The 21,363-nt window shown below is 36.6% G+C and overlaps 2 protein-coding genes across 2 annotated transcripts in view; both read right to left on the reverse strand.

Annotated features, from left to right (window-relative positions):
• RARS (arginyl-tRNA synthetase) overlaps nucleotides 1-7,614 on the reverse strand; it is a 21,497-nt gene extending 13,883 nt beyond the window's left edge. The window contains exons 1-3 of the mRNA XM_015819331.1: nucleotides 7,536-7,614; nucleotides 5,774-5,908; nucleotides 2,566-2,760 (exon numbers count right to left, since the gene is read on the reverse strand). Of these exons, the coding sequence (XP_015674817.1) occupies nucleotides 2,566-2,760; nucleotides 5,774-5,908; nucleotides 7,536-7,580 (375 nt within the window). The 5' untranslated portion in view covers nucleotides 7,581-7,614. The remainder of the gene's footprint in view (nucleotides 1-2,565; nucleotides 2,761-5,773; nucleotides 5,909-7,535) is intronic.
• Nucleotides 7,615-13,570: 5,956 nt separating this feature from the next.
• The window catches only part of WWC1 (WW and C2 domain containing 1), a 39,705-nt gene continuing 31,912 nt past the window's right edge, over nucleotides 13,571-21,363 (reverse strand). Inside the window, exons 18-22 of the mRNA XM_015819333.1 lie at nucleotides 20,750-20,914; nucleotides 18,510-18,602; nucleotides 17,487-17,717; nucleotides 14,633-14,754; nucleotides 13,571-13,849 (exon numbers count right to left, since the gene is read on the reverse strand). Of these exons, the coding sequence (XP_015674819.1) occupies nucleotides 13,783-13,849; nucleotides 14,633-14,754; nucleotides 17,487-17,717; nucleotides 18,510-18,602; nucleotides 20,750-20,914 (678 nt within the window). The 3' untranslated portion in view covers nucleotides 13,571-13,782. The remainder of the gene's footprint in view (nucleotides 13,850-14,632; nucleotides 14,755-17,486; nucleotides 17,718-18,509; nucleotides 18,603-20,749; nucleotides 20,915-21,363) is intronic.

The following is a 21,363-nucleotide window of genomic DNA, read 5'->3' on the forward strand; positions in this document are numbered from 1 at the left end:
GCTATAAGGCATTGCATGCCAAAACAACCAGACACAAAGATAGTCCCCCCCCCCCCATGCCATCACTCTGCTAAACACTAACTTCCACAGCACTGTCTTATGCCTAAAAATATTTACCCATGTAGGAGGGCTGTATTGCTATTACACTTCTCATCTTCTTCATCTTTCTTATCTTCTCATCTTTCCTACTGCTATTGGTAGTACTATCCCTTTCCTATTGGTATCTTATGATTTATCACTTGTTATATCTTATGATTTATGACTGTAAATATGATTTATAATTTTTGACATCACTTTGTTGTTTGTATGTACACTGGAAGCTTATGCACCGGAGACAAATTCCTTGTGTGTCCAATCAGACTTGCCCAATAAAAGAATTCTATTCTATTCTATTCCATTCCATTCTATCCTATCCCATCCCATGTGTATTTTCTTATATACAATATGTTTAGACCCTTGAATTTAAAATTAAACCTGCCCCTTCATTTTCCTGCATATATTAGACCAGACTACGTTTACTCAAATCTATTATACCTTTTATTTGTCTCTACTCTCATAGACACATTTCTTTTCATTCATGCATGCATGCATGTTCTTCACTATTTATTCTTCTTGCATTTCAACATACAACCTGTCATGCTATTTCAAAGAGTAAAAGAGATGAGAATGAGCATTAAGAGAGAGAGATGTGGTGTCTCCTTAGTTGTGTAATTATGGAAAGGTTTACAATGTATGCTTGTGATGATATCACAACTATGTTGGTAAGAAATGTCAGTATGCGTGTACTTTTGTATGCTGACAAAACTATGATATTAACTAAGAACCTGAGTTGTTTTCAGCAAATTTAAGCAGAGTTTTATGATGCAAAGACAAGCATGGATACACACATTAATTTATCAAAGATCACTGTTGTCTTTAAAAAGGAAAACTGAGTGAATACTTGTAAGCTATACATAAGTAGAAAATGTCCGAGATCATATATATTTATATATAAGTGGATAAATGTTAGGATATAGAATACAATTAGCGGGGACTGAATGTTTGCAAGGAATGTTTGTCAAAGGATGTAAGTAAGTATAAATCAGCTGCTTCCACACAGTTTGTTATGGAATGTTGGGCATTAGAGCAGTGTTTCTCAACCTTGACAATTTTAAGGCATGTGGACTTCAACTACCAGAATTCCACAGCCAGCAATGCTGGCTGTGGAATTCTGGGAGTTGAAGTCCACATGCCTTAAAATTGTCAAGGTTGAGAAACACTGCATTAGAGAAACATAAAAGTATGTAGAATGAATAGTGGCTTTAAGAAGCACATGTGGTAAAATTAGAAAAGATAAGATCAAGGATGAATGTGTGTTGAATATAAATGTGAGACTAGTATGAAATAATTATCCTGAGGTCATTTGATCAACAGAGATGAATGACTATCAAATCCCAAATTTATGAACAAAAAGTTAATGGGATGAAAAAAAAGGGAAATACTAAAAAGAAATAAAATTGAATTACTAAGAAAATAGTAATGACTGGATGACATTTATGAAATTTTAAAAGAATTGAGAAGTTAAAAGAACAAAATAATTTGATGTATGGAGGTATGAAGGGAAGCATGATTTGCAAGAACAGAAAATATAGAAAGGAATATAGTAAGTGACCTTTGTGTCAACTATGTTTAGCTATGTTTCTTTTTTCTTTCTTAACTTGTGCCTTAATTTCTTTAGTTTACTGCTCTTTAGATTTTTTTTCCTTGCTCTTTGCTTAATATTACTTACTCCCAAAAGCAATATCACAATAGTTATATATATGTGAAAATTAATATTGCTATTTATTACAGCATTAAAATGTACATGTTTAAGTATTTTGCATTGTACAACACACTGCTCATAGAAATTTTCAGACCAAGAATGGAAGGGGAAAAAAACAGTTCATTTAGAAACATATTTATTATATAAATAAATCATCCATATAAATCCTCTTACAGAAGTCATACCCACATTTATTTGGAACAATAAATATGATCCTTGATTCCCAGAAAGATTTGTGTTGCACATCTTTGCTGATCTTTCACTACAACATTTAAAACCTTTGGCCTAAAAGATTTTAATTTTTATTACTGCTACTTTTACTTTTTTGTTAATTGCTAGATTGCTAATCTTATCCTTTCAACACTTTTGTTTTCCTTTCAGTTTATATTATTACTAAGTTATCTGCTTTAAATTGCACAAGAAAAGAAGATGTAGGAATAGTTAAAATAAATACATGCAAACAGCTTGACAGATCCCACTGAAATATTTGGGGTTTTGGCTATATAATTACCAAACCAAATTTTGAGAAGTCCTGAAGTCCAAAACAACATCACTATACAGTGCCATTCACATTACTACACTTTCTCCATTTAATATTTTTCAAGTTGTTTACAAAGCATTGCCACAGTTCAAAGGTTTAATAATATATGGCAGGTCTATGGAAAAAGAACTAATAAAAGCAGATCATTTGTATGTTGTCATAATCTTATCTGTTTGAGATGCAGCAGTAAAGAGATATGAAAAGTACACACACTATCAATTACCTGAGATATGCTCATAGCACTGTTACACTGGTAATCACCAAACCTGGACTGTTGACTTGGTGTTACTGCCAATGGTGGGTTTTCTAAATCAGGATATGCAGCTTTGATAGCTGCCTTAAAAATTTCTTGAATCCTGTGATTGATATTAATCATGCCTTTGAATGATTTTTCTCTATGTCGTTCCTCGTGAAGGCTCTAAATAGGAATACAAAATAAAATTACTTAACAATGAATTCAAATAGATAAGAATACATGTTCCATGGAGCTAAGAATTCAAAATGCAATTTCAAAGTATAAACATAAGAAAGTCCTATTTATTAATTTCCCATCTTTTCAAATTAGAATTCCACAAATGGTTTGAATTAGATGGTCATGTATATATACATTTGTTTCTGAATTAGAAAGAATGAAAAAGTTCAATTGCTACATGATGTGTCACACCTCTTAAAGACAATCCTGACAAATCTGGATGTTTGTCCATATCTAGTTCTATCCAACTCTTTGTGTGTTTGTGTGAGTGTGTACATGTGCATATACTTGCAACCTGTCCCCCTTTTATTTGACAAAACCCTTATACTGTAAGTGCATTTCCAGAATAGCAACATACAGTGAATATAAAAAAAATCTATCCACACACCCGTTACAATGCCAGGTTTTTGAGATGTAAAAAAATCAGACCAAGATAAATCACTTCAGAATTTTTTACATCCTTAATATAGCAGTACAATTCAATTAAAAAACAAACTGAAACCTTTGGGGAGGGGATAACAATAAAAAACATACAATAACGTGGTTGCATAAGTGTGTTCACCCTCTTATAAGTAGGGACATAGCTGTGTTCAGAATTAACCAATCACATTCAAAATAGTACCATCAATTAGAGTGCCTCTGATGAAGCATATATAAAGTTGAGCTGTTCTATTAGAATGTTTCTGACATTTATTCAGTTGCCTCTTGCAGCAAAAGCCATGGTCTGCAAAGAACTTAGAAAGCATCTAAGGCAGACATGTCAAACTTGTGACGTATCGGAACTTTCCCCCCATTGCCAGCAATGGGGTGGGCACGGTTTCGTCGCGATAAGTCCGGCCCGTGGACCGGCAGTTTGACACCCTTGATCTAAGGGATCTCATTGCTGGAAGGTATCAGTCAGGAGAAGGGCATAAAAAATTTCCAAGGCATTGGCTATAGCATGGCACACAATCATCAACAAGTGGAAAAAATATGGCACAACTATGACATTACCAAAAACTGGATGCTCCTCCAAAATTGATGAAAAAAGAAAGAAAACTGGTCCGAGAAGCTATCAAGAGGCCTAGAGCAACTTTAAAGGAGCTGCAAAATTTCTGGCAAGTACTGGTTGTGTACCACATATGACAATAATCTCCTGTATTCTGCATATATCTGGGCTGTTAGGTAGGGTGGCAAGATGAAAAAATAACCAAGCCCAGCTACATTTTGCCAAAACCTACATGACGTCTGACTAAAGCATGTGGGGAAATGTATTATGGTCTGATGAGATCAAGGTTGAACTTTTTGGCCATAATTCCAAAAAGTATGTTTGGCACAAAAACAACACTGCCCATCACCAAATATAGCCTCTACAATGAAAAATGGAGGTGGCAGCATTATGCTCTGGGGCTGCTTTTCTTTAGCTAGAACTCGAGTTTTAATCAAGGTGAAAGGAATTATGAGCAGTTCCAAATATTGGTCAATTTTGGCACAAAATCTTCAGGTCTCTGCTAAAAGGCTGAGATAAAGAGGAATTTCATCTTTCCACATGACGATGATGATGATGATGATAACAACAACAACAATAATAAAGTTGGAAGAGACCTTGGAGATCATCGAGTCCAACCCCCTGCTCAGGCAGGAAACCATACAGCATTTCGGACAGATGGCTGTCCAGTCTCTTCTTAAAAACTTCCAGTGTTGGAGCATTCACCGCTTCTGGAAGCAGTTTGTTCCATTGGTTAATTGTTCTAACCGTCAGGAAGTTTCTCCTTAGTTCTAGGTTGCTTCTCTCCTTGATTAGTTTCCATCCGTTGCTTCTTGTCCTGCCCTCAGGCGCTTTGGAGAATAGCTTGACTCCCTCTTCTTTTGGCAGCCCCTGAGATATTGGAACATTGCTATCATGTCCCCCCTCGTCCTTCTCTTCGTTAAACTAGACATATCCAATTCCAGCAACCGTTCTTCATATGTTTTAGCCTCCAGTCCCCTAATCATCTTTGTTGCTCTTCTCTGTACTCTGTACTAATGACCCAAAGCATACCTCCAAATGAACAAAAAAATAGCTTCACCAGAAGATGATCAAAATTTTGGAATGGCCCAGCCAGAGCCCTGTCCTGTATCCAATTGAAAATCTGTGGGATAACCTAAAGAGGACTGTGCACAGGAGATGCCTCACAATCTGACAGATTTGGAGTGCTTTTTGCAAAGAAGAGTGGACAAGGATTCCCAAGGCAAGATGTGCCATGCTGATAGGCTCCTACCCCAAAGACTAAATGTTGTCATAAATTCAAAAGGTGCTTCTACAAAGTATCAGTTTATGGGTGTGTATCTTTATGCAGCCACATTATTATAGTTTTGTTATTTTCCCCCCTAAAAGTTTTCAGTTTGTTTTTCAATTGAATTATACAGTATATATGTTATATTAAAGGTAGAAAAAATTCTGAAGTGATTTATCTTGATCTGATTTTTTACATCTCAAAAAGCTGGCATTTTAACAAGGGTGTGTAGACTTTTTATATCCATTGTACATCAAGAAAAAAATTCCTTGCAGTTCTGGAAATGTAGGTTTTTCCACTGCAACTCTTTTCCCACAACCTTTCTACTTTTATTTTCTCTTCTGGATGTGATAATTGTCTTCAGTGGCTTTCAATTTTGTCCCAATTTAATTAAGATAAGTTTCTTATCTTTAAACAAACAAACAAAAAACACAGAGAGCAGACTTGATGGACCACTGGGTCCTTTTCTGCCATCAGTTTTTTATGTTACTACTGTGCGCTAAACACTTCCAGATGCAATGTCTTCTATTTTCAATTTAGTAAGTATTGACACAGTGATCCCTTTAGTTCTGGAAACCTAGAAGCAGCTTAGAAGTACACGTGCTCATGATTTTCATAAAAATAAAAGTGATTCTTTCAGATCTGTAGAAATATCCATTTTCCTTATTCATAATGCTTGCTGTCCAAAAAGTTCAAAACCATACCTTTTGTAGGATATTTAAGCGATATTTTAATTTTGCATTTTCTTCCCGCAATTCTTCCAAAGTTGGTGAAGCTCCCAAGCATCCGTAGTTTTTCAAATGATCTATTTCAGCAGTCAAAAACTTGATTTCTCTTTCCTAAAAAGTAACAATGATTTTTTTAATGCTACAGTTTATTTCCTACAATTAAATAAGTGATACCACTCTTATTTCATCATGTATGGAACGCTAAATACCTTAGGAAAGCATACATAGTAAATTAACATTGCTGATTTCAGTCATCTATTAATCTGTATCTTTTTACATCTTCAGGTTTTAAATATCAATCTACTACTAAGCCTACTGAAAGGAATAAATAGCTTTTTGAAGTAGGTTTCTGATATTAAAATGTGCAATTTTTAATCAAGCTTTCATGTCACAAATTATGGAAATAACTAATCTTCTCCCTTATTTATATAGTAAAAATTATAAGAAAATGTGAGTGCACTGATGTGTTTGAAAGAATAAATACAATGGCCACATGGCAAAGAAAGAAACTGCTAACAACTGTCACCTTAATGTGAAAAGGTCATTGCGAGAGATGTCTTAACATGTCATAACTTTTCTCATTTCATTTTTATAGTTTTTATTTTATTTATTAAATGTATAAGCTGCTATCCACCTCATTATTTTTCAGTCTTGATAGTAATTATTTTGGCTTCCTTGGTGATTGCTGGAAAGGCAGAAATTTATATGTAATATTTTATTGCTTTAATATAAAAAGAAAAGAAAAGGAGAAAAGCAAAACAGGAAAGAGGGAAACATATTTTATTACAAAGAGAGAATTATGCCATTCAGTTTATGATAATCAAATGCAGAATAATTTAACTTCTGACATCCTTTCCTTTGCTGTCGGGAAATGCCAACCTTACCATAGATTGGTAAAAACTAAGGACAAATTGATAGGTGTGTGTAACACCTCTAGTTTTTACCATACATCTTTTCATGAAAGAACTAAATCCGTCCCATAAAAGAACTAGCTTATTTAATGTTTTGGGCAGTAAATATCAGCGATGAGATCAGCAGAAGTCACACCTAAGTGGAAATTGTAAAAGTTGTCTACAAAAGAGACAGAAAGTCGAGGCTAAAAGATAAAGAGGGGAGATGGATTTCTCGGGAAGCTTTCTTTTTCCCAATTAAGAGGGAACTTAGTTGCCATTGACAAAATGGCAAAATTTAAAATGCTTTAACTAAAGCCCGTCTTCGCTATTCCCCACTGACTAAGCCAGGGGTAGTCAACCTTGGCTCTTTTATGACTCGTGGACTTCAACTCCCAGAATTCCTGAGCCAGCTTAGCTGGCTCAGGAATTCTGGGAGTTGAAGTCCACGAGTCATAAAAGAGCCAAGGTTGACTACCCCTGGACTAAGCCACCTCTCCTCTTTGCCTTGCACAACGGAGTCGAGCAGGGGAGCAAAGAGCAGTCCTCTGCTTTAGAAAACTCATCTCACAGCCCCGCGAAGCATATTAAAGAAACGCATCGTTTCTGAAAAAACCGAAGGGAGACTCTGAAGAGACAAAGGAGAAAAGCCCAACGCTTTCCCGCGAAAGCTCCAGCCTTGCCACGCGTCCGCAGCGGGAAGCCCAGCAACCCGCCAGAGAGAGAAAAAGGGCTCCGGCGCCTCTACAGAGAAGAGCCAGGACCGTCCCCGGCTTGCCTCCTCTTCCAAGCTGCCCCCATTTTCTTCCCCGAAACCGCGCCCGATCTAGCCTGGGGAAGTCTCTGACCTGCCGCTGCAGCCGCTCTATCCATTCCGCCGCTGGCATTGCCATTCTCGCGAGCCACAAGGTAGCCGCAGCCGAAACCGGAACCAGAACTCGCTGTTGACGCAAAGGCGAGAGAGAGGATCCGAGAGAGAAAGCGCGGCGTGACTCCCTCCACGCGCCTTCGGGCTCCCCCTATTGAATCGCGTCGGAATTGTTTCTTGCCATTCGACGAGCTTTCCTTTTGGGAGGCTTCGTGGCCGCCTGTAGCGAAGGACGAAATTTTGGATAAAGGAACGACTTAGACTGCAAATTAATTACGGGAAAGGATAATGGACGAGACGAAACGATTGTCTGGGAAGCGCAGGACAAACCGTGCGAAACAACGAAGTGTTGCAGGAAACAATAGCCAGGAGACTCGCAGCTGTCCAGCATCTACCGCTTGACGTAGATCAGTGGTTCTCAACCTTTTTAATGCCGCGACCCCCAACCGGTCATAAGTCGAGGACTAAACCGGTCGTAAGCCGAGGACTACCCAACCGGTCATAAGTCGAGGACTTTCCCTGCCCGGGAGCACCACGCATGCGTGGTTCCGCCCCCTGCGCCGGCCGAGGCGTAGCTGGCAAGCGGCAGAGACGGAGCAGGCCGACCACCAGCTGGCCCAGCTCAAGGGAGGTAAGGCACCCGCCGGAAAAGGGGAAAAAAATGGCGGACAGCCTTCCTTGGCGACCCCCGTGAAATGGTCGATCGACCCCAAATGGGGTCGCGACCCATAGGTTGAGAACCGCTGACGTAGATGGGTTCACTCTCATGGTAGAGTCAAACATTTACTGCTCCAATCACCTCCAGAGCATTCTCAAAGCACAATGCAATTGTGACGGGATGAAAAGAGACATTTGTCATAATATTGGATTGTTTTCCTATCAGGGTTCCCAACAGGGATGAGAAGAACCCATTTATGGGTTTGCACCTACAGAATCCTTGCACTGCAATTTTTGACGGGCTGGGGGCAGATACTTGTAAGAAAACGTGTAAGGAATTTGCACGTCTTTTCACAATGCTGATGAGTGGCACATAGAGAATAAAATAGTAATGTTTGAGTGGACATGATAGCAGTATTCCACTATTTGAGAGGTTGCCACAAAGAGGAAGAGATCAACTTATTTTCCAAAGCACCAGAGGGCAGGACAAGAAACCATGAATGGAAACTAATCAAGGAGAGAAGCAACCTGGAATTAAGGAGAAACTTCCTAACAGTGAGGACAATTAACCAGTGTCAATTAACCAGCTTGCCTTCAGAAATCATGGGCACTCCACTGGAGGTTTTTAAGAAGAGACTGGACAGTCACCTGTCTAAAATGGTATAGGGTTTCCTGCCTGAGCAGAGGATTGGACTAAAAGACCTCCAAGGTCCCTTCCAGTTCTATTCTGATTGATTGCTTTGAATTCAATACTGCTGAAATTCCCACATATGTCTGCTCACAATCAGAATTTGTATACTCTTCTTCAGTGCAAGAGATCTGTCCTTGTTGCTGTCCTTACAGTGTAAGGTATTTCAAAGAACTTTTGGGAAATGTGCAAGTATTATAGCCCATACTTTAGCACTCCCCCAATGAGCATACTATAATATTATTACAGAGCCATAAACCAAGTCACAATACTAAAGCTATTATTTCAGGAGTGTCAAACTGCTGGCCCATGGGGCGGATGCGTCATGTGGAAGCCGCACCCACCCCAGCTCCGGCAAGGGGAAAAAAGTTGCGACAGATCACGTGCCCTTTAATGTAATTCAAAGAATAGAGGTGTTCATTGATTGTATTTGTAATTTATTTGTATTTGTAATTTATTTATATCCTGGGTTTATTTTACAAATAATTCAAAGTGGCAAACATATCCAATATACCTTTCTCTTCCTATTCTCTCTGCAACAAGAACTTTTTGAGGTGATTTGGGCTGAGAAAGAGTGACTGGCCCAAAGTCACCCAGCAGGCTTTCATGGCTGAGGAAGGATTAGAACTCACAGTCTTCTGCTTTCTAGCCTGGTGCCTTAACTACCAGACCAAACTGGCTGTTTACTGATGATAATCTCTTCTAACAATTCAGTGCTCCTTTACTTGTAGATGAATGTTGAACTGTGGTATATATTTCCTGCCCATATCTCCATGAAAAGCAAAAATGTCAACATAATATTATATGCATATATCAAAAAGAACAATGAAAATGATTAGGATACTAGAATAATTTTCCTACACTTAAGAAATTACGGAGCTAGGAATTTTTTAAAAGTTTTGAAGCAAAGGCTAGTTGGGGAACAACCACTAGACCAGGGGTAGGCAACCTTGGCTCTTTTATGACTCGTGGACTTCAACTCCCAGAATTCCTGAGCCAGCCATGCTGGCTCAGGAATTCTGGGAGTTGAAGTCCACGAGTCATAAAAGAGCCAAGATTGCCTACCCCTGCACTACACACTAATAAGATATAAAAGAAACTGATGAAAATTACTCATTGTATAGAAATTGTGGATTTAATTTTTTTTGTCTCTCTTTCTCACAAAATGTTAGCTCTCGGGATTATCCAGCATATCTAAATGTAGGAACATTCTGGTATAATAAATGTACTACTTTATACAGTTTATGAAGAAAATCTCTCAGTGTCATCACTAAGTGTCAGTAACAACCTGATGGGACATAATTAACTTCACACAATACATAGTTAATCAGAAGCTACAACATCTAGTACAATAATGGTCATAATTTGGCTACAGGACCAGTCAACTGCATGGAAGAACAGGCTGTCAACTGCTATTTTTAAGGCCTTTTCTTACTTCCAGGATCACAGGCAGCATGCTTTCACTGCCAGCTGCAAGGAAGCCATGGAGGATAAAAAGCTATTGTTCTCCTATTCAGTTTTACTCCCTTTTTTACTCATTCTGGTTGGACACTGTTAACATCAGGGGTCTTCAAACTTGGCCCTTTTATGACTTGTGGACTTCAACTCCCAGAATTCCTCAGCCAGTGTACATGGCTGAGGAATTCTGGGAGTTGAAGTCCACAAATCATAAAAGGGCCAAGTTTGAAGACCCCTGGTTAACATAGAATGTTGAGCTAGGTGGGATATTGGCTTGATCCAGCAGGAGTATTCTTCTATTCAGATTTTTTTAAAAGTGAAGTAATAGTCTTCATCTCTTTTTAAGACACTAAATTCATATCCATTAATTAACCCAATAATATATCTTGCTTTGGCCTGGCTAACTTTCATTTCCCATAACGACCCCCCCCCTCCACCAAATATGACTATTGCCAAGAATTCTGAGAGTTAAAGTCTGCATACCTAGATAGCTCTCAGGTCAGGGAAGGCTGCAAAAATACATTTGCAATATAAACCTCAGGCCATTATGTTTTAAAGTTGTGAAACTGTATTTTCTTTGCTTGTTTGTTTCAATCCATGTATAAACCATTGAAATCCAGTAAGAATCAATTTTGAAGAACATGTGGAAACTACTGGTGAAAAACAACTAAAGTTCTTAAATATGTGCAGAATAAACTCTCAAGAAAAACAAGTCTTTTTAAAAAAACAAACATTGTTCTCAATCACAGTTGCTGGTTTCCATCATTGCATGGATCTGAAGATCCATATTTATCCGTATCTTTATATGAACTGATATAATTTAATTATCTATATATGCATACAAAAGACACAAAGATCAGGTAGGTTAAGTTCTATCTATAACAATTTTAATGTTAATCCTAACAAAATTTAAAATATATAAATTCAATTGTTTAGTGGTTGCTTATTCCAGTGTTTATACATGAAAATATATATATACAACTCAGGAAAAATCGAGTTTTAAACCACTTGTCAACTTTACTCTTGAAGGTGCATCTTGGTTTGTGGACCTTTAAGGCCTTTGTATTCCAGTGTCCATCACTCTCTGTTCTTAAATTGTCAACAATTAGAGACATGGGTTAATGTAAGATGTGGGCTATTGTAGGAAGATATGAAGATATTTCAATTATATTCCAAAGAGAGCCAACTCCATATAGATCTTGGATTCTCACACATTCTTATCTCTGTCTCAAGCAATCAAATTGGAATGTATTAACATTTCTTCAAATACTATATGAAAAACAAAATAGACCTTAGATGTAGAGAAGTGGATGGTTGTTAATATAAGACAGAGGTAGGCAATCTTGGCTCTTTTATGACTCGTGGACTTCAACTCCCAGAATTCCTGAGCCAGCATGGCTGGCTCAGGAATTCTGGGAGTTGAAGTCCACGAGTCATAAAAGAGCCAAGATTGCCTACCCCTGGTATAAGATGTTCTTTCTCCCATCCTCCAATAAAATCCTTGGCAAACATCTATTTCGGGGATTGAGATACTCTCCTAAAGTAAGTAGGCTATGATTTACAGGGCAGAAAAAAAGGGATATTACAAAAAAAAACAACCGCCTGACAAGTATTTTCTGCAACTAAATTCTCATTCTTGGATTGTGCATCAGCCCAATTTTTAAAACAATACCAGATTCTGCTTGAAGAAGAAAGGATGGAAAAATCAGCTTCTATCCTCCTGACTTTCCTCACATATTGTTTTTTCTGGATTGAAGTCCTTAAAATTGATAATCAGCAGTTACTAATTATTAAAAATAAGAACACATTCGGGGTTTTTTATTGTTTTCCCCCTGAAGTGCCTAGAAACGGTATTATTAATTTTTTATCATGCATTTATTGTTTTTATAAATAACTCAAGGCAGCAAATATATCTGTCACTCCTTCTCCTCTTCCTATTTTCTCCACAACAAGCCTATGATTTGGGCTGAGCAAGAGTGATCGGCCGAAAGTCACCAGGCCAGCTTTCATGCCTAAGGCAGGACTAGAACTCACAGTCTCCTGGTTTCTAGCCTGGCGCCTTAAAACTAGACCAAACTGGCACTCATATGCATCTCACAGTGAGTCGACACCTAGTTCCATAACCTAACCATGTCTATCTCTACAACTATGCATGTGTACAAGTGCATACTGTATATTTAAAGATGGGCATATAAAAATGAAAGTGCAGAGCAAAGTCCTTAGGTGTGCACAAAAACAAAACAAAACCCTAACACAATTATTAAAGTAAACAAACTGGAAAAAAATATACAAAAACTACAAGCAATGTGATTAACTGGGTTACAAACATGATTACAGGTTTTTAAATCAAGGTGTTGTTGTAGGCTGTTTAGTTAAGGTAAAATGCTTCTGGAAACTGTCCGTGTAGTTATCTCAGCAGGAGCAAGACAGTGGTTTGCTGCTGTTTCCTTCTAGGATGTTGTTTTCGATATCCAAACAGATGCTCTCAATAGTAATCAGAGAAAACCCTTTCTGATTAAATACTCCCTCATTGAAGAATGGGGAGAACTTGCTATATTTAAATTAGTTTTTAAAAAACAAACACAGAAAGCATTTGTAGATATTAAGATAAAATTACTAGAAAGGATTTGTTTTTAGAAACTCCTTTTGGTTGCTGCTCATTGTAAACTGGCATGATTATATGAGGATTATTTATTAAAAGAAATACAAATAACTTAAAGACAGATATAGCTTTTTTTAAATAGCTGCTGGCTCTTGATATTTTTTCAAGCCAAATATATAGCCAGGGATGAATGTTTCCTGCAACTCTCTTTTTAACACAGGATTCAGAGGGCTTTGGGAACTCTTACAGGATAACGGCATAATGAAATGAAGTAACAATCTCCAGATTAAAGTGCAGTAGGCATTTAAACTTCACACCCATTTTTATGACCTAGATGGAAATGGAAGAGTTTTGCAGCTCACAGAACACTCATTTTTAACTCTTGAAATGGCTTCTTTTATCCTTTATTTGATATAAAAATATTTGAATTAGCAAAACCTAGTTATATAAGAGTTGGGGTTCTGTTTTTAGAATTGTATGTCAGATTTTCAAATTCAAAATTTATTGCAGCAAAGCCTGTCTTTAAAAAAAAGCAAAGCTGTACAAAATGTCAACATGTAAATATTATTTAAATGGAATTTTGAGCTATACTGTTTCATTTTTAAAAAATCTTTCAAAAATACATAGCTAAATATACAAACTATAAGATAGTGTAATTTTAATGCTGGCATTTGCAATGAAAAAGAAAGAAAGCTAAAAATCTGGCCCTAGAACTGATAAAGCCATCAATGTACTAACAGTGATAATATGATATAAATAAACTTCAGTGAATGACATATACTGTTCGGAAGTGGTTTTAAGAACAAAATACTTAAATAGACATTAAACATCATCTGCTGATAGAGCTGGGATATTTATCCTAGGTCGCGTGAAAAATGCCATCTTCTCTCTACAAATAACAAAAACATCAGTTATTATTGTAATTAAGGTTTCAGCAGTCAAAATCTGACAATAAAATCTACTATCTTTAACAATGTACAATTTCACAATATCACTTGGACTTTAAAACAACTCTGAATAAAAAAGGAGAATATCATGTAATCTTGATAATGATACATGCGTTACAGCATAAGGCTTACAGATCACTATGGCATTATAATTACTGTAATTATTAAACACATGGTATCATAGTTATCCATATATTTTATGCATGTCATTTTCACCTGACTTCCTTGTTTACAACTTCTCTTATTCCAATAATATGATGCAATTATTGAAAGTTAGATGCTATTAAATTTTAAAGGGGCCTCAAAATTCTAATTTTTTACATAGCAAGATATGATATTTATTGTTTTGGTCTTTTGGAGACAATAATTTAAAAGTGAAACACAACAATTTCAGTATCATAAATCTGACTGTTAACCAGAACAATAAATAAGTATTTTAGCAAAGCCTGATCATTTTCATTTGCACTGTGAAGCATTTGCATGTAAGTTATTTCAATGAAAGCAATTTAAGTGTTGAAACCGTGCCAGGCCACTGCCAGAAAAGGATATGCTTGTTATAAAATGCCAAACATAATTCATCAGAAGATGAAACTGATGCAAATGATTACTTTGTTTCAGATATTAATGATAATGAATTGAAAAGTGAATCTACATAAAGCAGAACATATTTCAAAAGGGTGCACAAAGGAAAGATATGCGAAGAAAAAAGGATATATTTTTCCTACCTGAATGATTGCACCTCTAGAGGCTCTTTTTGGGTCTGCCCTCGTAATCTATGCACATCTTTAGCAGCTGCCCTCATCATTTTATCAGCCTTTTGTTCATACTTACATCCAGCCTTTACAGTCTGAAAAATGAGAATGGAACCATTTACGGTATTTAAATAGGAATGCAACAGATTATTTCCTAACCTGACACATCTATGTGTCATTAAAAGATTAAAAGTAGTTTGTTTCTATGTTTGACATGTAACAGGGAAAGCAAACATATTTATTTAGAAATGATACAAAGATTGAATGTGTGTAAATTATTTAATTGCTACTGTTCCTTCTATCAATTCTATCACTGGGGGATTTTTTGAGGGGAGGAGGGAGAAAAAGAAAGAAATTAGTGTATTTTCTGTGAAATGTAGTATTATCAAATCTCAATGGATTAATTTTGCCCAACTAAAAGTAAAGGGGAAAGAAGGTTGAATATAAAAATTAGAACTGGAATGCCGCTCAATAGAATCTTATGAATTAATAATCTGTCATTTAACACTCGCAAAGATAGTCACTTTTTTAAAAGAACAAGAATTGATGACAGATGTATTTAAACTAGAGTCATATCATGGAATATTTATGAAGAAAATTTTTTTCATAGTCCTGCTGAAAACTGAATATGCATACCGTGTTTCTCCGAGAATAAGACCCTGCCTTATATTTTTTTGCCTCCAAAAGAGGCATTAGGTCTTATTTTCAGGGGATGTCTTATTTTTTCCACCATCTCCCCTCACGGTGGCGGCACCAACAGCCCTGTCCAGCAGGAGCCTGCGTGGCCACTGCAGGCCCACTTCTTCTGCAGCTACTGCAAACAGAGGCCTGGACGAGATTTGCAGCAAAAGGCTTTGCAAATGGAGGGTAAGGACTGAAACATTGAAGCCTTCCCTCCATTTGCAAAGCCTTCTGCCATCTTTGCAAAAAGCCTCTGCAGTCAATAATGGAGTCCCTGGTTGATGTGCGCATTGCCCCTGGCCTCCGTTTCACTGGGGGCAATGCACACATCAACCAGGGGCTCCGTTCTTGAATGCTTCTGGTGGTGAAATGGAGGCTGGGGACGACACATACGTCAACCCGGGCTTCCATTCTCGGCTGCAAAGGCCTTTCCTGAAGGCCTCTGTGAGCGAAATGGAAGCCGGGGGCAATGAGCATGAGCGGTGGTGAACGGCCGCAGAAGTGGGCTGGTAGTGGCCACGTGGGCTCCTGCTGGACGGGGCTGTTGGAGGCCTAGCTGCAGGGACCCTGAGTAAGCAAGTGCGGGGCACGTGGGACAGCTCTACCCCCTCCCCCACCTACCTCGCCTCACCTCGTGGCAACAGCATCATAAACAACCAGATGGCGCTGTGCAGGCTGTTAACTAGGAGTTATTTTGGGGGTAGGACTTATATTAGACGCATGAGTAAAAATGAAACTAGAGCTTATTTTCAGGATGTCTTATTTTTGGAGAAACATGGTTTATATTACTGTGTGTAGTATATGTATTATATCCCATATATGTTATAGAATAATCTTACAAACATTGGAATATACATTAACAGTTTATATTGCAATAGGATATTACATATAATAAAATCTTGTTTAAATGGATTAATTGGATCAAGTGACTGATTGTTATTCACAAATATCCAATAAAATATATCATCATGGCAATTTATATAATTTCTGTGATGCAAATTGCACAAATTACTTTATTTACATCATTTGAATAAATGACTTTAACCGATGTAACAATATAATTTTCATAATTTCTGTAATTTTACTATAAAACATATTATGACAATCACCATAGAAATTTGGACTGTTAACACACAAAATCGGGGTGGATTATATCAAGATTTCAGTCTACATACATATAACTTTATTAGCTAACAATAAAATTTCACATTATTTTTAAAAAGCATTTAATTTTACCTGTATCTAAATCATGTTTTGGGCAATATCTCAAGGTAGAATTTAGTATACATTTATATTTTATTAAAAAACAACAACACAAGATTCATCTCAAGTTACTGAATACAGAAGAGGGCAGGTTTTAGGCCATGACAGCTGCACTTTGAGAGAGAGAGAATTATTACCAGAGACTACAGAGATGACATTAGAATGTCATTATTGAAGTAGTGTTTTTCCTCTGCCTTCCTCTCCTTTGGGGAAGAAAAAAGTTATACATCCAATATTTTATGCCACTTGCCTGAAATTGTCATGTCAATGATTTGGCACTCAGTGGAATCCCAGGTGGTATAGAATGCAAATTGCAAGCTTTTTACCCACCCTCCCTGACTTAGTCGCTTCAAATTTGGCAGCTGTCAGGAATATTTGTCATATACATGACATGGTTTGAGGTCAAACAAAGAGCCGTGGTGGCACAGTGGTTAGAATGCAGTATTGCAGGCTAATTCTGTTGACTGCTCACTGCCAGCAGCTCGGCAGTTTGATTCTCAGCAGCTCAAGATTGATTCAGCCTTCCATCCTTCCGAGGTCTGTAAAATGAGGACCCAGATTGTTGGGGGCAATATGGTGACTCTGTAAACCGCTTAGAGAGTGTTGTAAAAGCACTATGAAGCAATATATAAGTCTAAGTGCTATTGTTATTATTCAGCTTCCAAGGAGATCTGGCATTAGTGTGTGACACGCTGCCTTGCACAGAAGTCAGAACGCGGACAACTTCCAAGCCTAACTAAATATATTTTAACTCCCATTAAAATAAAGTGGTCCCATAACAATTAATAAGAAGTATTTTTCTTTTTAGAAATTACTATTGGATTGTACTGTCATTTAGAGAACTGGAAAATAAAAATCAATTTTTAGCCTTAAGAATACTTGCCTTTTTCTCTACCAGTCTCATTAACATCCTGAATTGCTCATTTTCATCTATGCATCTGGGTAACTCTTTTTCTCCTTGACTTTGAGCTTGCTCTAACTGCTCCTTTAGCTGTTTGAGGACAGAAATCTCTTGCAGCAACTGACTATGCCAGGTCTTTGATGCCTGCAGATCTAATTCCAGGTCAAGAGAAGTACGGATCAAACGCTCAGGTCCAAGAGTTTTAACAGAAGACTGAAAAAAAAAAACCAACAATATGATTTCAATATATTAAAACTCCAAATTGGTGTCTGTACCTAGGCAATCTTATCTGATTTCAAAAAGCTAAGCAGATCAGACTAGATAGGACCCCACCAGGAAATATGGTTGAAATAGCAGGGTATGAAACAATATGACTGGTAACATCCTGGAAAATAAGACCATTACAAATCTCTTCCAGACTGTTGCTAAACATTCCTATGTGTATACAGTATGTCCATAAAGTCACCAGGAATCAAGCTTAATTCAAAGGAAACATTATATGTTTTATATATTAACTACGGTAATTAATCTCACCACTAAACAGTTTTGATGAAAAATTCTTCAAACTTACATAAACTGCAATAACTTTCTAGTAGTATTAGATATTTACAACAGATTTTTTTGCACAGTAATAGAAACTGCAAACCATAGAAATCCTTCACTGACAGAAAATCATGTTTCTTCATAGAAATACAAAGACATATAAATCATCTTTCTATGTTGTGAAAATCTAAAAAGCCACCTTATTTTTACATCACAATTATTTGTCATTACTTTCAATTTATAATGCTTTAAATAAGTAACAATTCTTATTATAATATATAATATTGAAATTTTACTTAGTTTAAGCACTGTTGTACTTTATGCTGCCTGAAGCTTTCAGGACATAAAACAAATTATGTTCTTTAGTCTTATTAACCAAGCAACTAACTGATCAGCTAATTAAAAATAAATATAAAGAAACATTAACATAAAAACTGGACAATATATAAGAATATTATTTACCCTTTTCATTCTGACACTTCGTCTCTCAACAGCATTCCGAACAAAAGGTGGTTTCTTAGATAGTGTTGAACTATCACTATCACTACGATTAAGCTGGAAAAAAAAAACAGGGAAAAAAATCACTGGTGGCAGATATTGTCTCATCTATCTCTGGGAGCTTATTCCATTGGAAGAATGTGTCCCAAGGTCATGTGATTTTCTTTTGTGACTTTCTCACAAGCAAAAATCAATTGGGAAGCCTGACTCGTTTAACAACCGGGCTACTAACTTATCAATTGTAGTGATTCACTTAACAAATGTGGCAAGAAAGGTTGTAAAATGGGGGCAAAACTCACTTAACAGATGTCTCACTTAACAACGTAAATTTTGGGCTCAATTGTGGTTGGAACCCGAGGACTACCTGTATTCCATCACACTGTGATTTCAAGGGCCTCTCTGGCTGCTGGTGATAACCCAATAAATACGTATTTTAAAGAAATCTGCCTCTCAATAGAATATCTTAAATTTCATAGCAAAATCATTCATAGCAAAATTACTCAAATATTGTAAGTTTAAAGAATTTAAATAAATTTAAATAAATTTATGTAACTACACAATGGAACAAAAAAACGGTCTCTTTGATATTTTTTTTTCTGTAAACCTGGGAAGAGCTGCTTACTTATGAGTTATTTCTTCCAAGTGCCCTTTAGATATCTAGGGTGCTAAGTAATGCTAAGTAATGCTAAGTAATGCATTCTTCTTGCAAAGCTATTGAACCTGTCAGAAAAACAGCATTTAAGCTTTAAAGCTGCATTTTTGCTATTTTGTGCCAGATAGGTAAGTAAACTGAGATATTCTGAACGGTTTTCTTCATTTCTTGTTTACTGTACTGAACTATTCATCTCTCATGCTATGCCTGGATACCTTGTCATGTGTCATTTATTCTGTGGATTGATGCCAAAAGGTCTACTTTAAAAAACAAGATAAAATTGTATAGCCTACTGTTTAGATTTGCAACTAATCAAAGAGAAAATGGATAGCTAAAAATCCTGATAAAAATCCTGATTACTCAGAATGTGTGAGTAATAATATTATTTATTTAACATATTTGTATGCTGCTGCAATAAAAAAAATGACTCTCAGTGGCACACATAAAAGAGACCTCTTGGGTGCCTTCATCAGCAATTAATGTGCTGTAGGAACCCAACATTCTTCAGCAGAACCAGCCCATCTTTCAAGAAAGGAACTTCTTGATAGTGTTTTCTGTCTTTGCTTCTCAAACCAAGGCTTAAGAGAGTTTATTTATAGTCGTACCTGATCTTGTCTCCTGGTTCTAATTAATTATAAATAAGCATTTTATCAAAAATGCAAACCCCTGCAGACCTAGCTGCAATGCACTGGATTCATTCACGCTTGGTTGCATTATAGGCTCTACTTGAAATCACAGCAATGTTTACTTTCAGATTCCCCTTACATTCTTTCTCCTTTCTTTCTATAAAAGTCACCAAACTTGATTCATAACTCAGCAGCAATTAAACTGGCAGAATATACAACTTGGTAGAAAACAATATGGTAATATTTATGGTGAGCAACATCATCTGAATTCTAGTAGGGTTGGGCAATTAGGAAGTTTAGAATTCTTGACACACAGGAGCTACGGTTTATCAGACAAACTTACATTGTAATACTACACGGTATTTGTAATCCTTACAAGCAACACATTTTTCATTGGAATTTATCACATAGCTACAGAACTATTCGAACTGTAAGTGTAGCTCTAAAACAGCAGAAAATGGAATTTGGGACTGAAACATACTCTGAAATAAAAGCAATTTTTATTCATACAAACTTTAAATTCTTGCAAGTTCAAAAACTTGGACATCTGCAGGGATGTGTATGTGTAGGAGAGATGGGTTTCGAAAACAAAATAAGTACATTATTTTCACTCACATTTTAACAACTGTTCTGTTACATGTCTACTGAATTTGAAAGAGATTAAAAATTATATTAAGGGAAATTGAAATTCTATGCAAAAATATACTAGCAACTTCTCACACACATCTAAGTGGAGGAGTTTTAACATTTTTCACTTGTGTTTGAACTACTTGCTTAGCCTGTCAAAAATTATCAAAGGAGATTCCAAGAAAGAAAATGTTCTTCATAAAGTGTCTAGTGTAATGTTAACTAAGTTAATTATTAGTTGTCTATTTGCAGAGGAGAGAGAATGAAGAAATAAATACATGAAATTCTGTTTTCCTTACCCGACACACATACTGGCTTTGTGGTCCTGGAGAAAAAGTTTTGGAGCGGATGATAGTGCTGCCTCTAACAAAAGGTGTTTGTAAAGGATTAGGTGTTCTTTTATCTTTTGGACGAACTATTAGAGAAGATTGCATAAGACTATCTGTGTTGGTCTCTTTATCCACCTGGAAGTCAAAGATATATTAATGTAGTTTTCCTTCCTGATATACTTTCAGCCTGACTGCTTTGCTATAAGAACATTTACTGAATTGTATGATATTTCTTTTCAATGCTTATACTACATATAAAAAATACACAGCAACACAATGAGTTCTTCGGCACAGCCCATTAACTCTGAACTAGCAATGCATAAGCAAATTGATTTATAGGGCAGAAACAATTTCATCCTCAGCTCACCCCATCCTACTGTTGAGGCAGCATTTACCTGTGTTTACTTGTTCTGCTTCTAAAGTGGTATTTTTCAACTTTTGCAAAACAAGTGTCATGGTTCTGATGATGAGACCAACAAATCAGAACTCTGAGGCTAGAGATTTCCTCAAAGAACACGCTTATTGGTTACAAAACATCAGCACAGTCAAAAGTGAAACGAAGTCTGAAATCCCCACCAAAGAGT

The sequence above is a fragment of the Protobothrops mucrosquamatus genome, unplaced genomic scaffold (assembly GCF_001527695.2).
Source record: "Protobothrops mucrosquamatus isolate PMUCROS unplaced genomic scaffold, P.Mucros_1.0 scaffold898, whole genome shotgun sequence".
NCBI lineage: Eukaryota > Metazoa > Chordata > Lepidosauria > Squamata > Viperidae > Protobothrops > Protobothrops mucrosquamatus.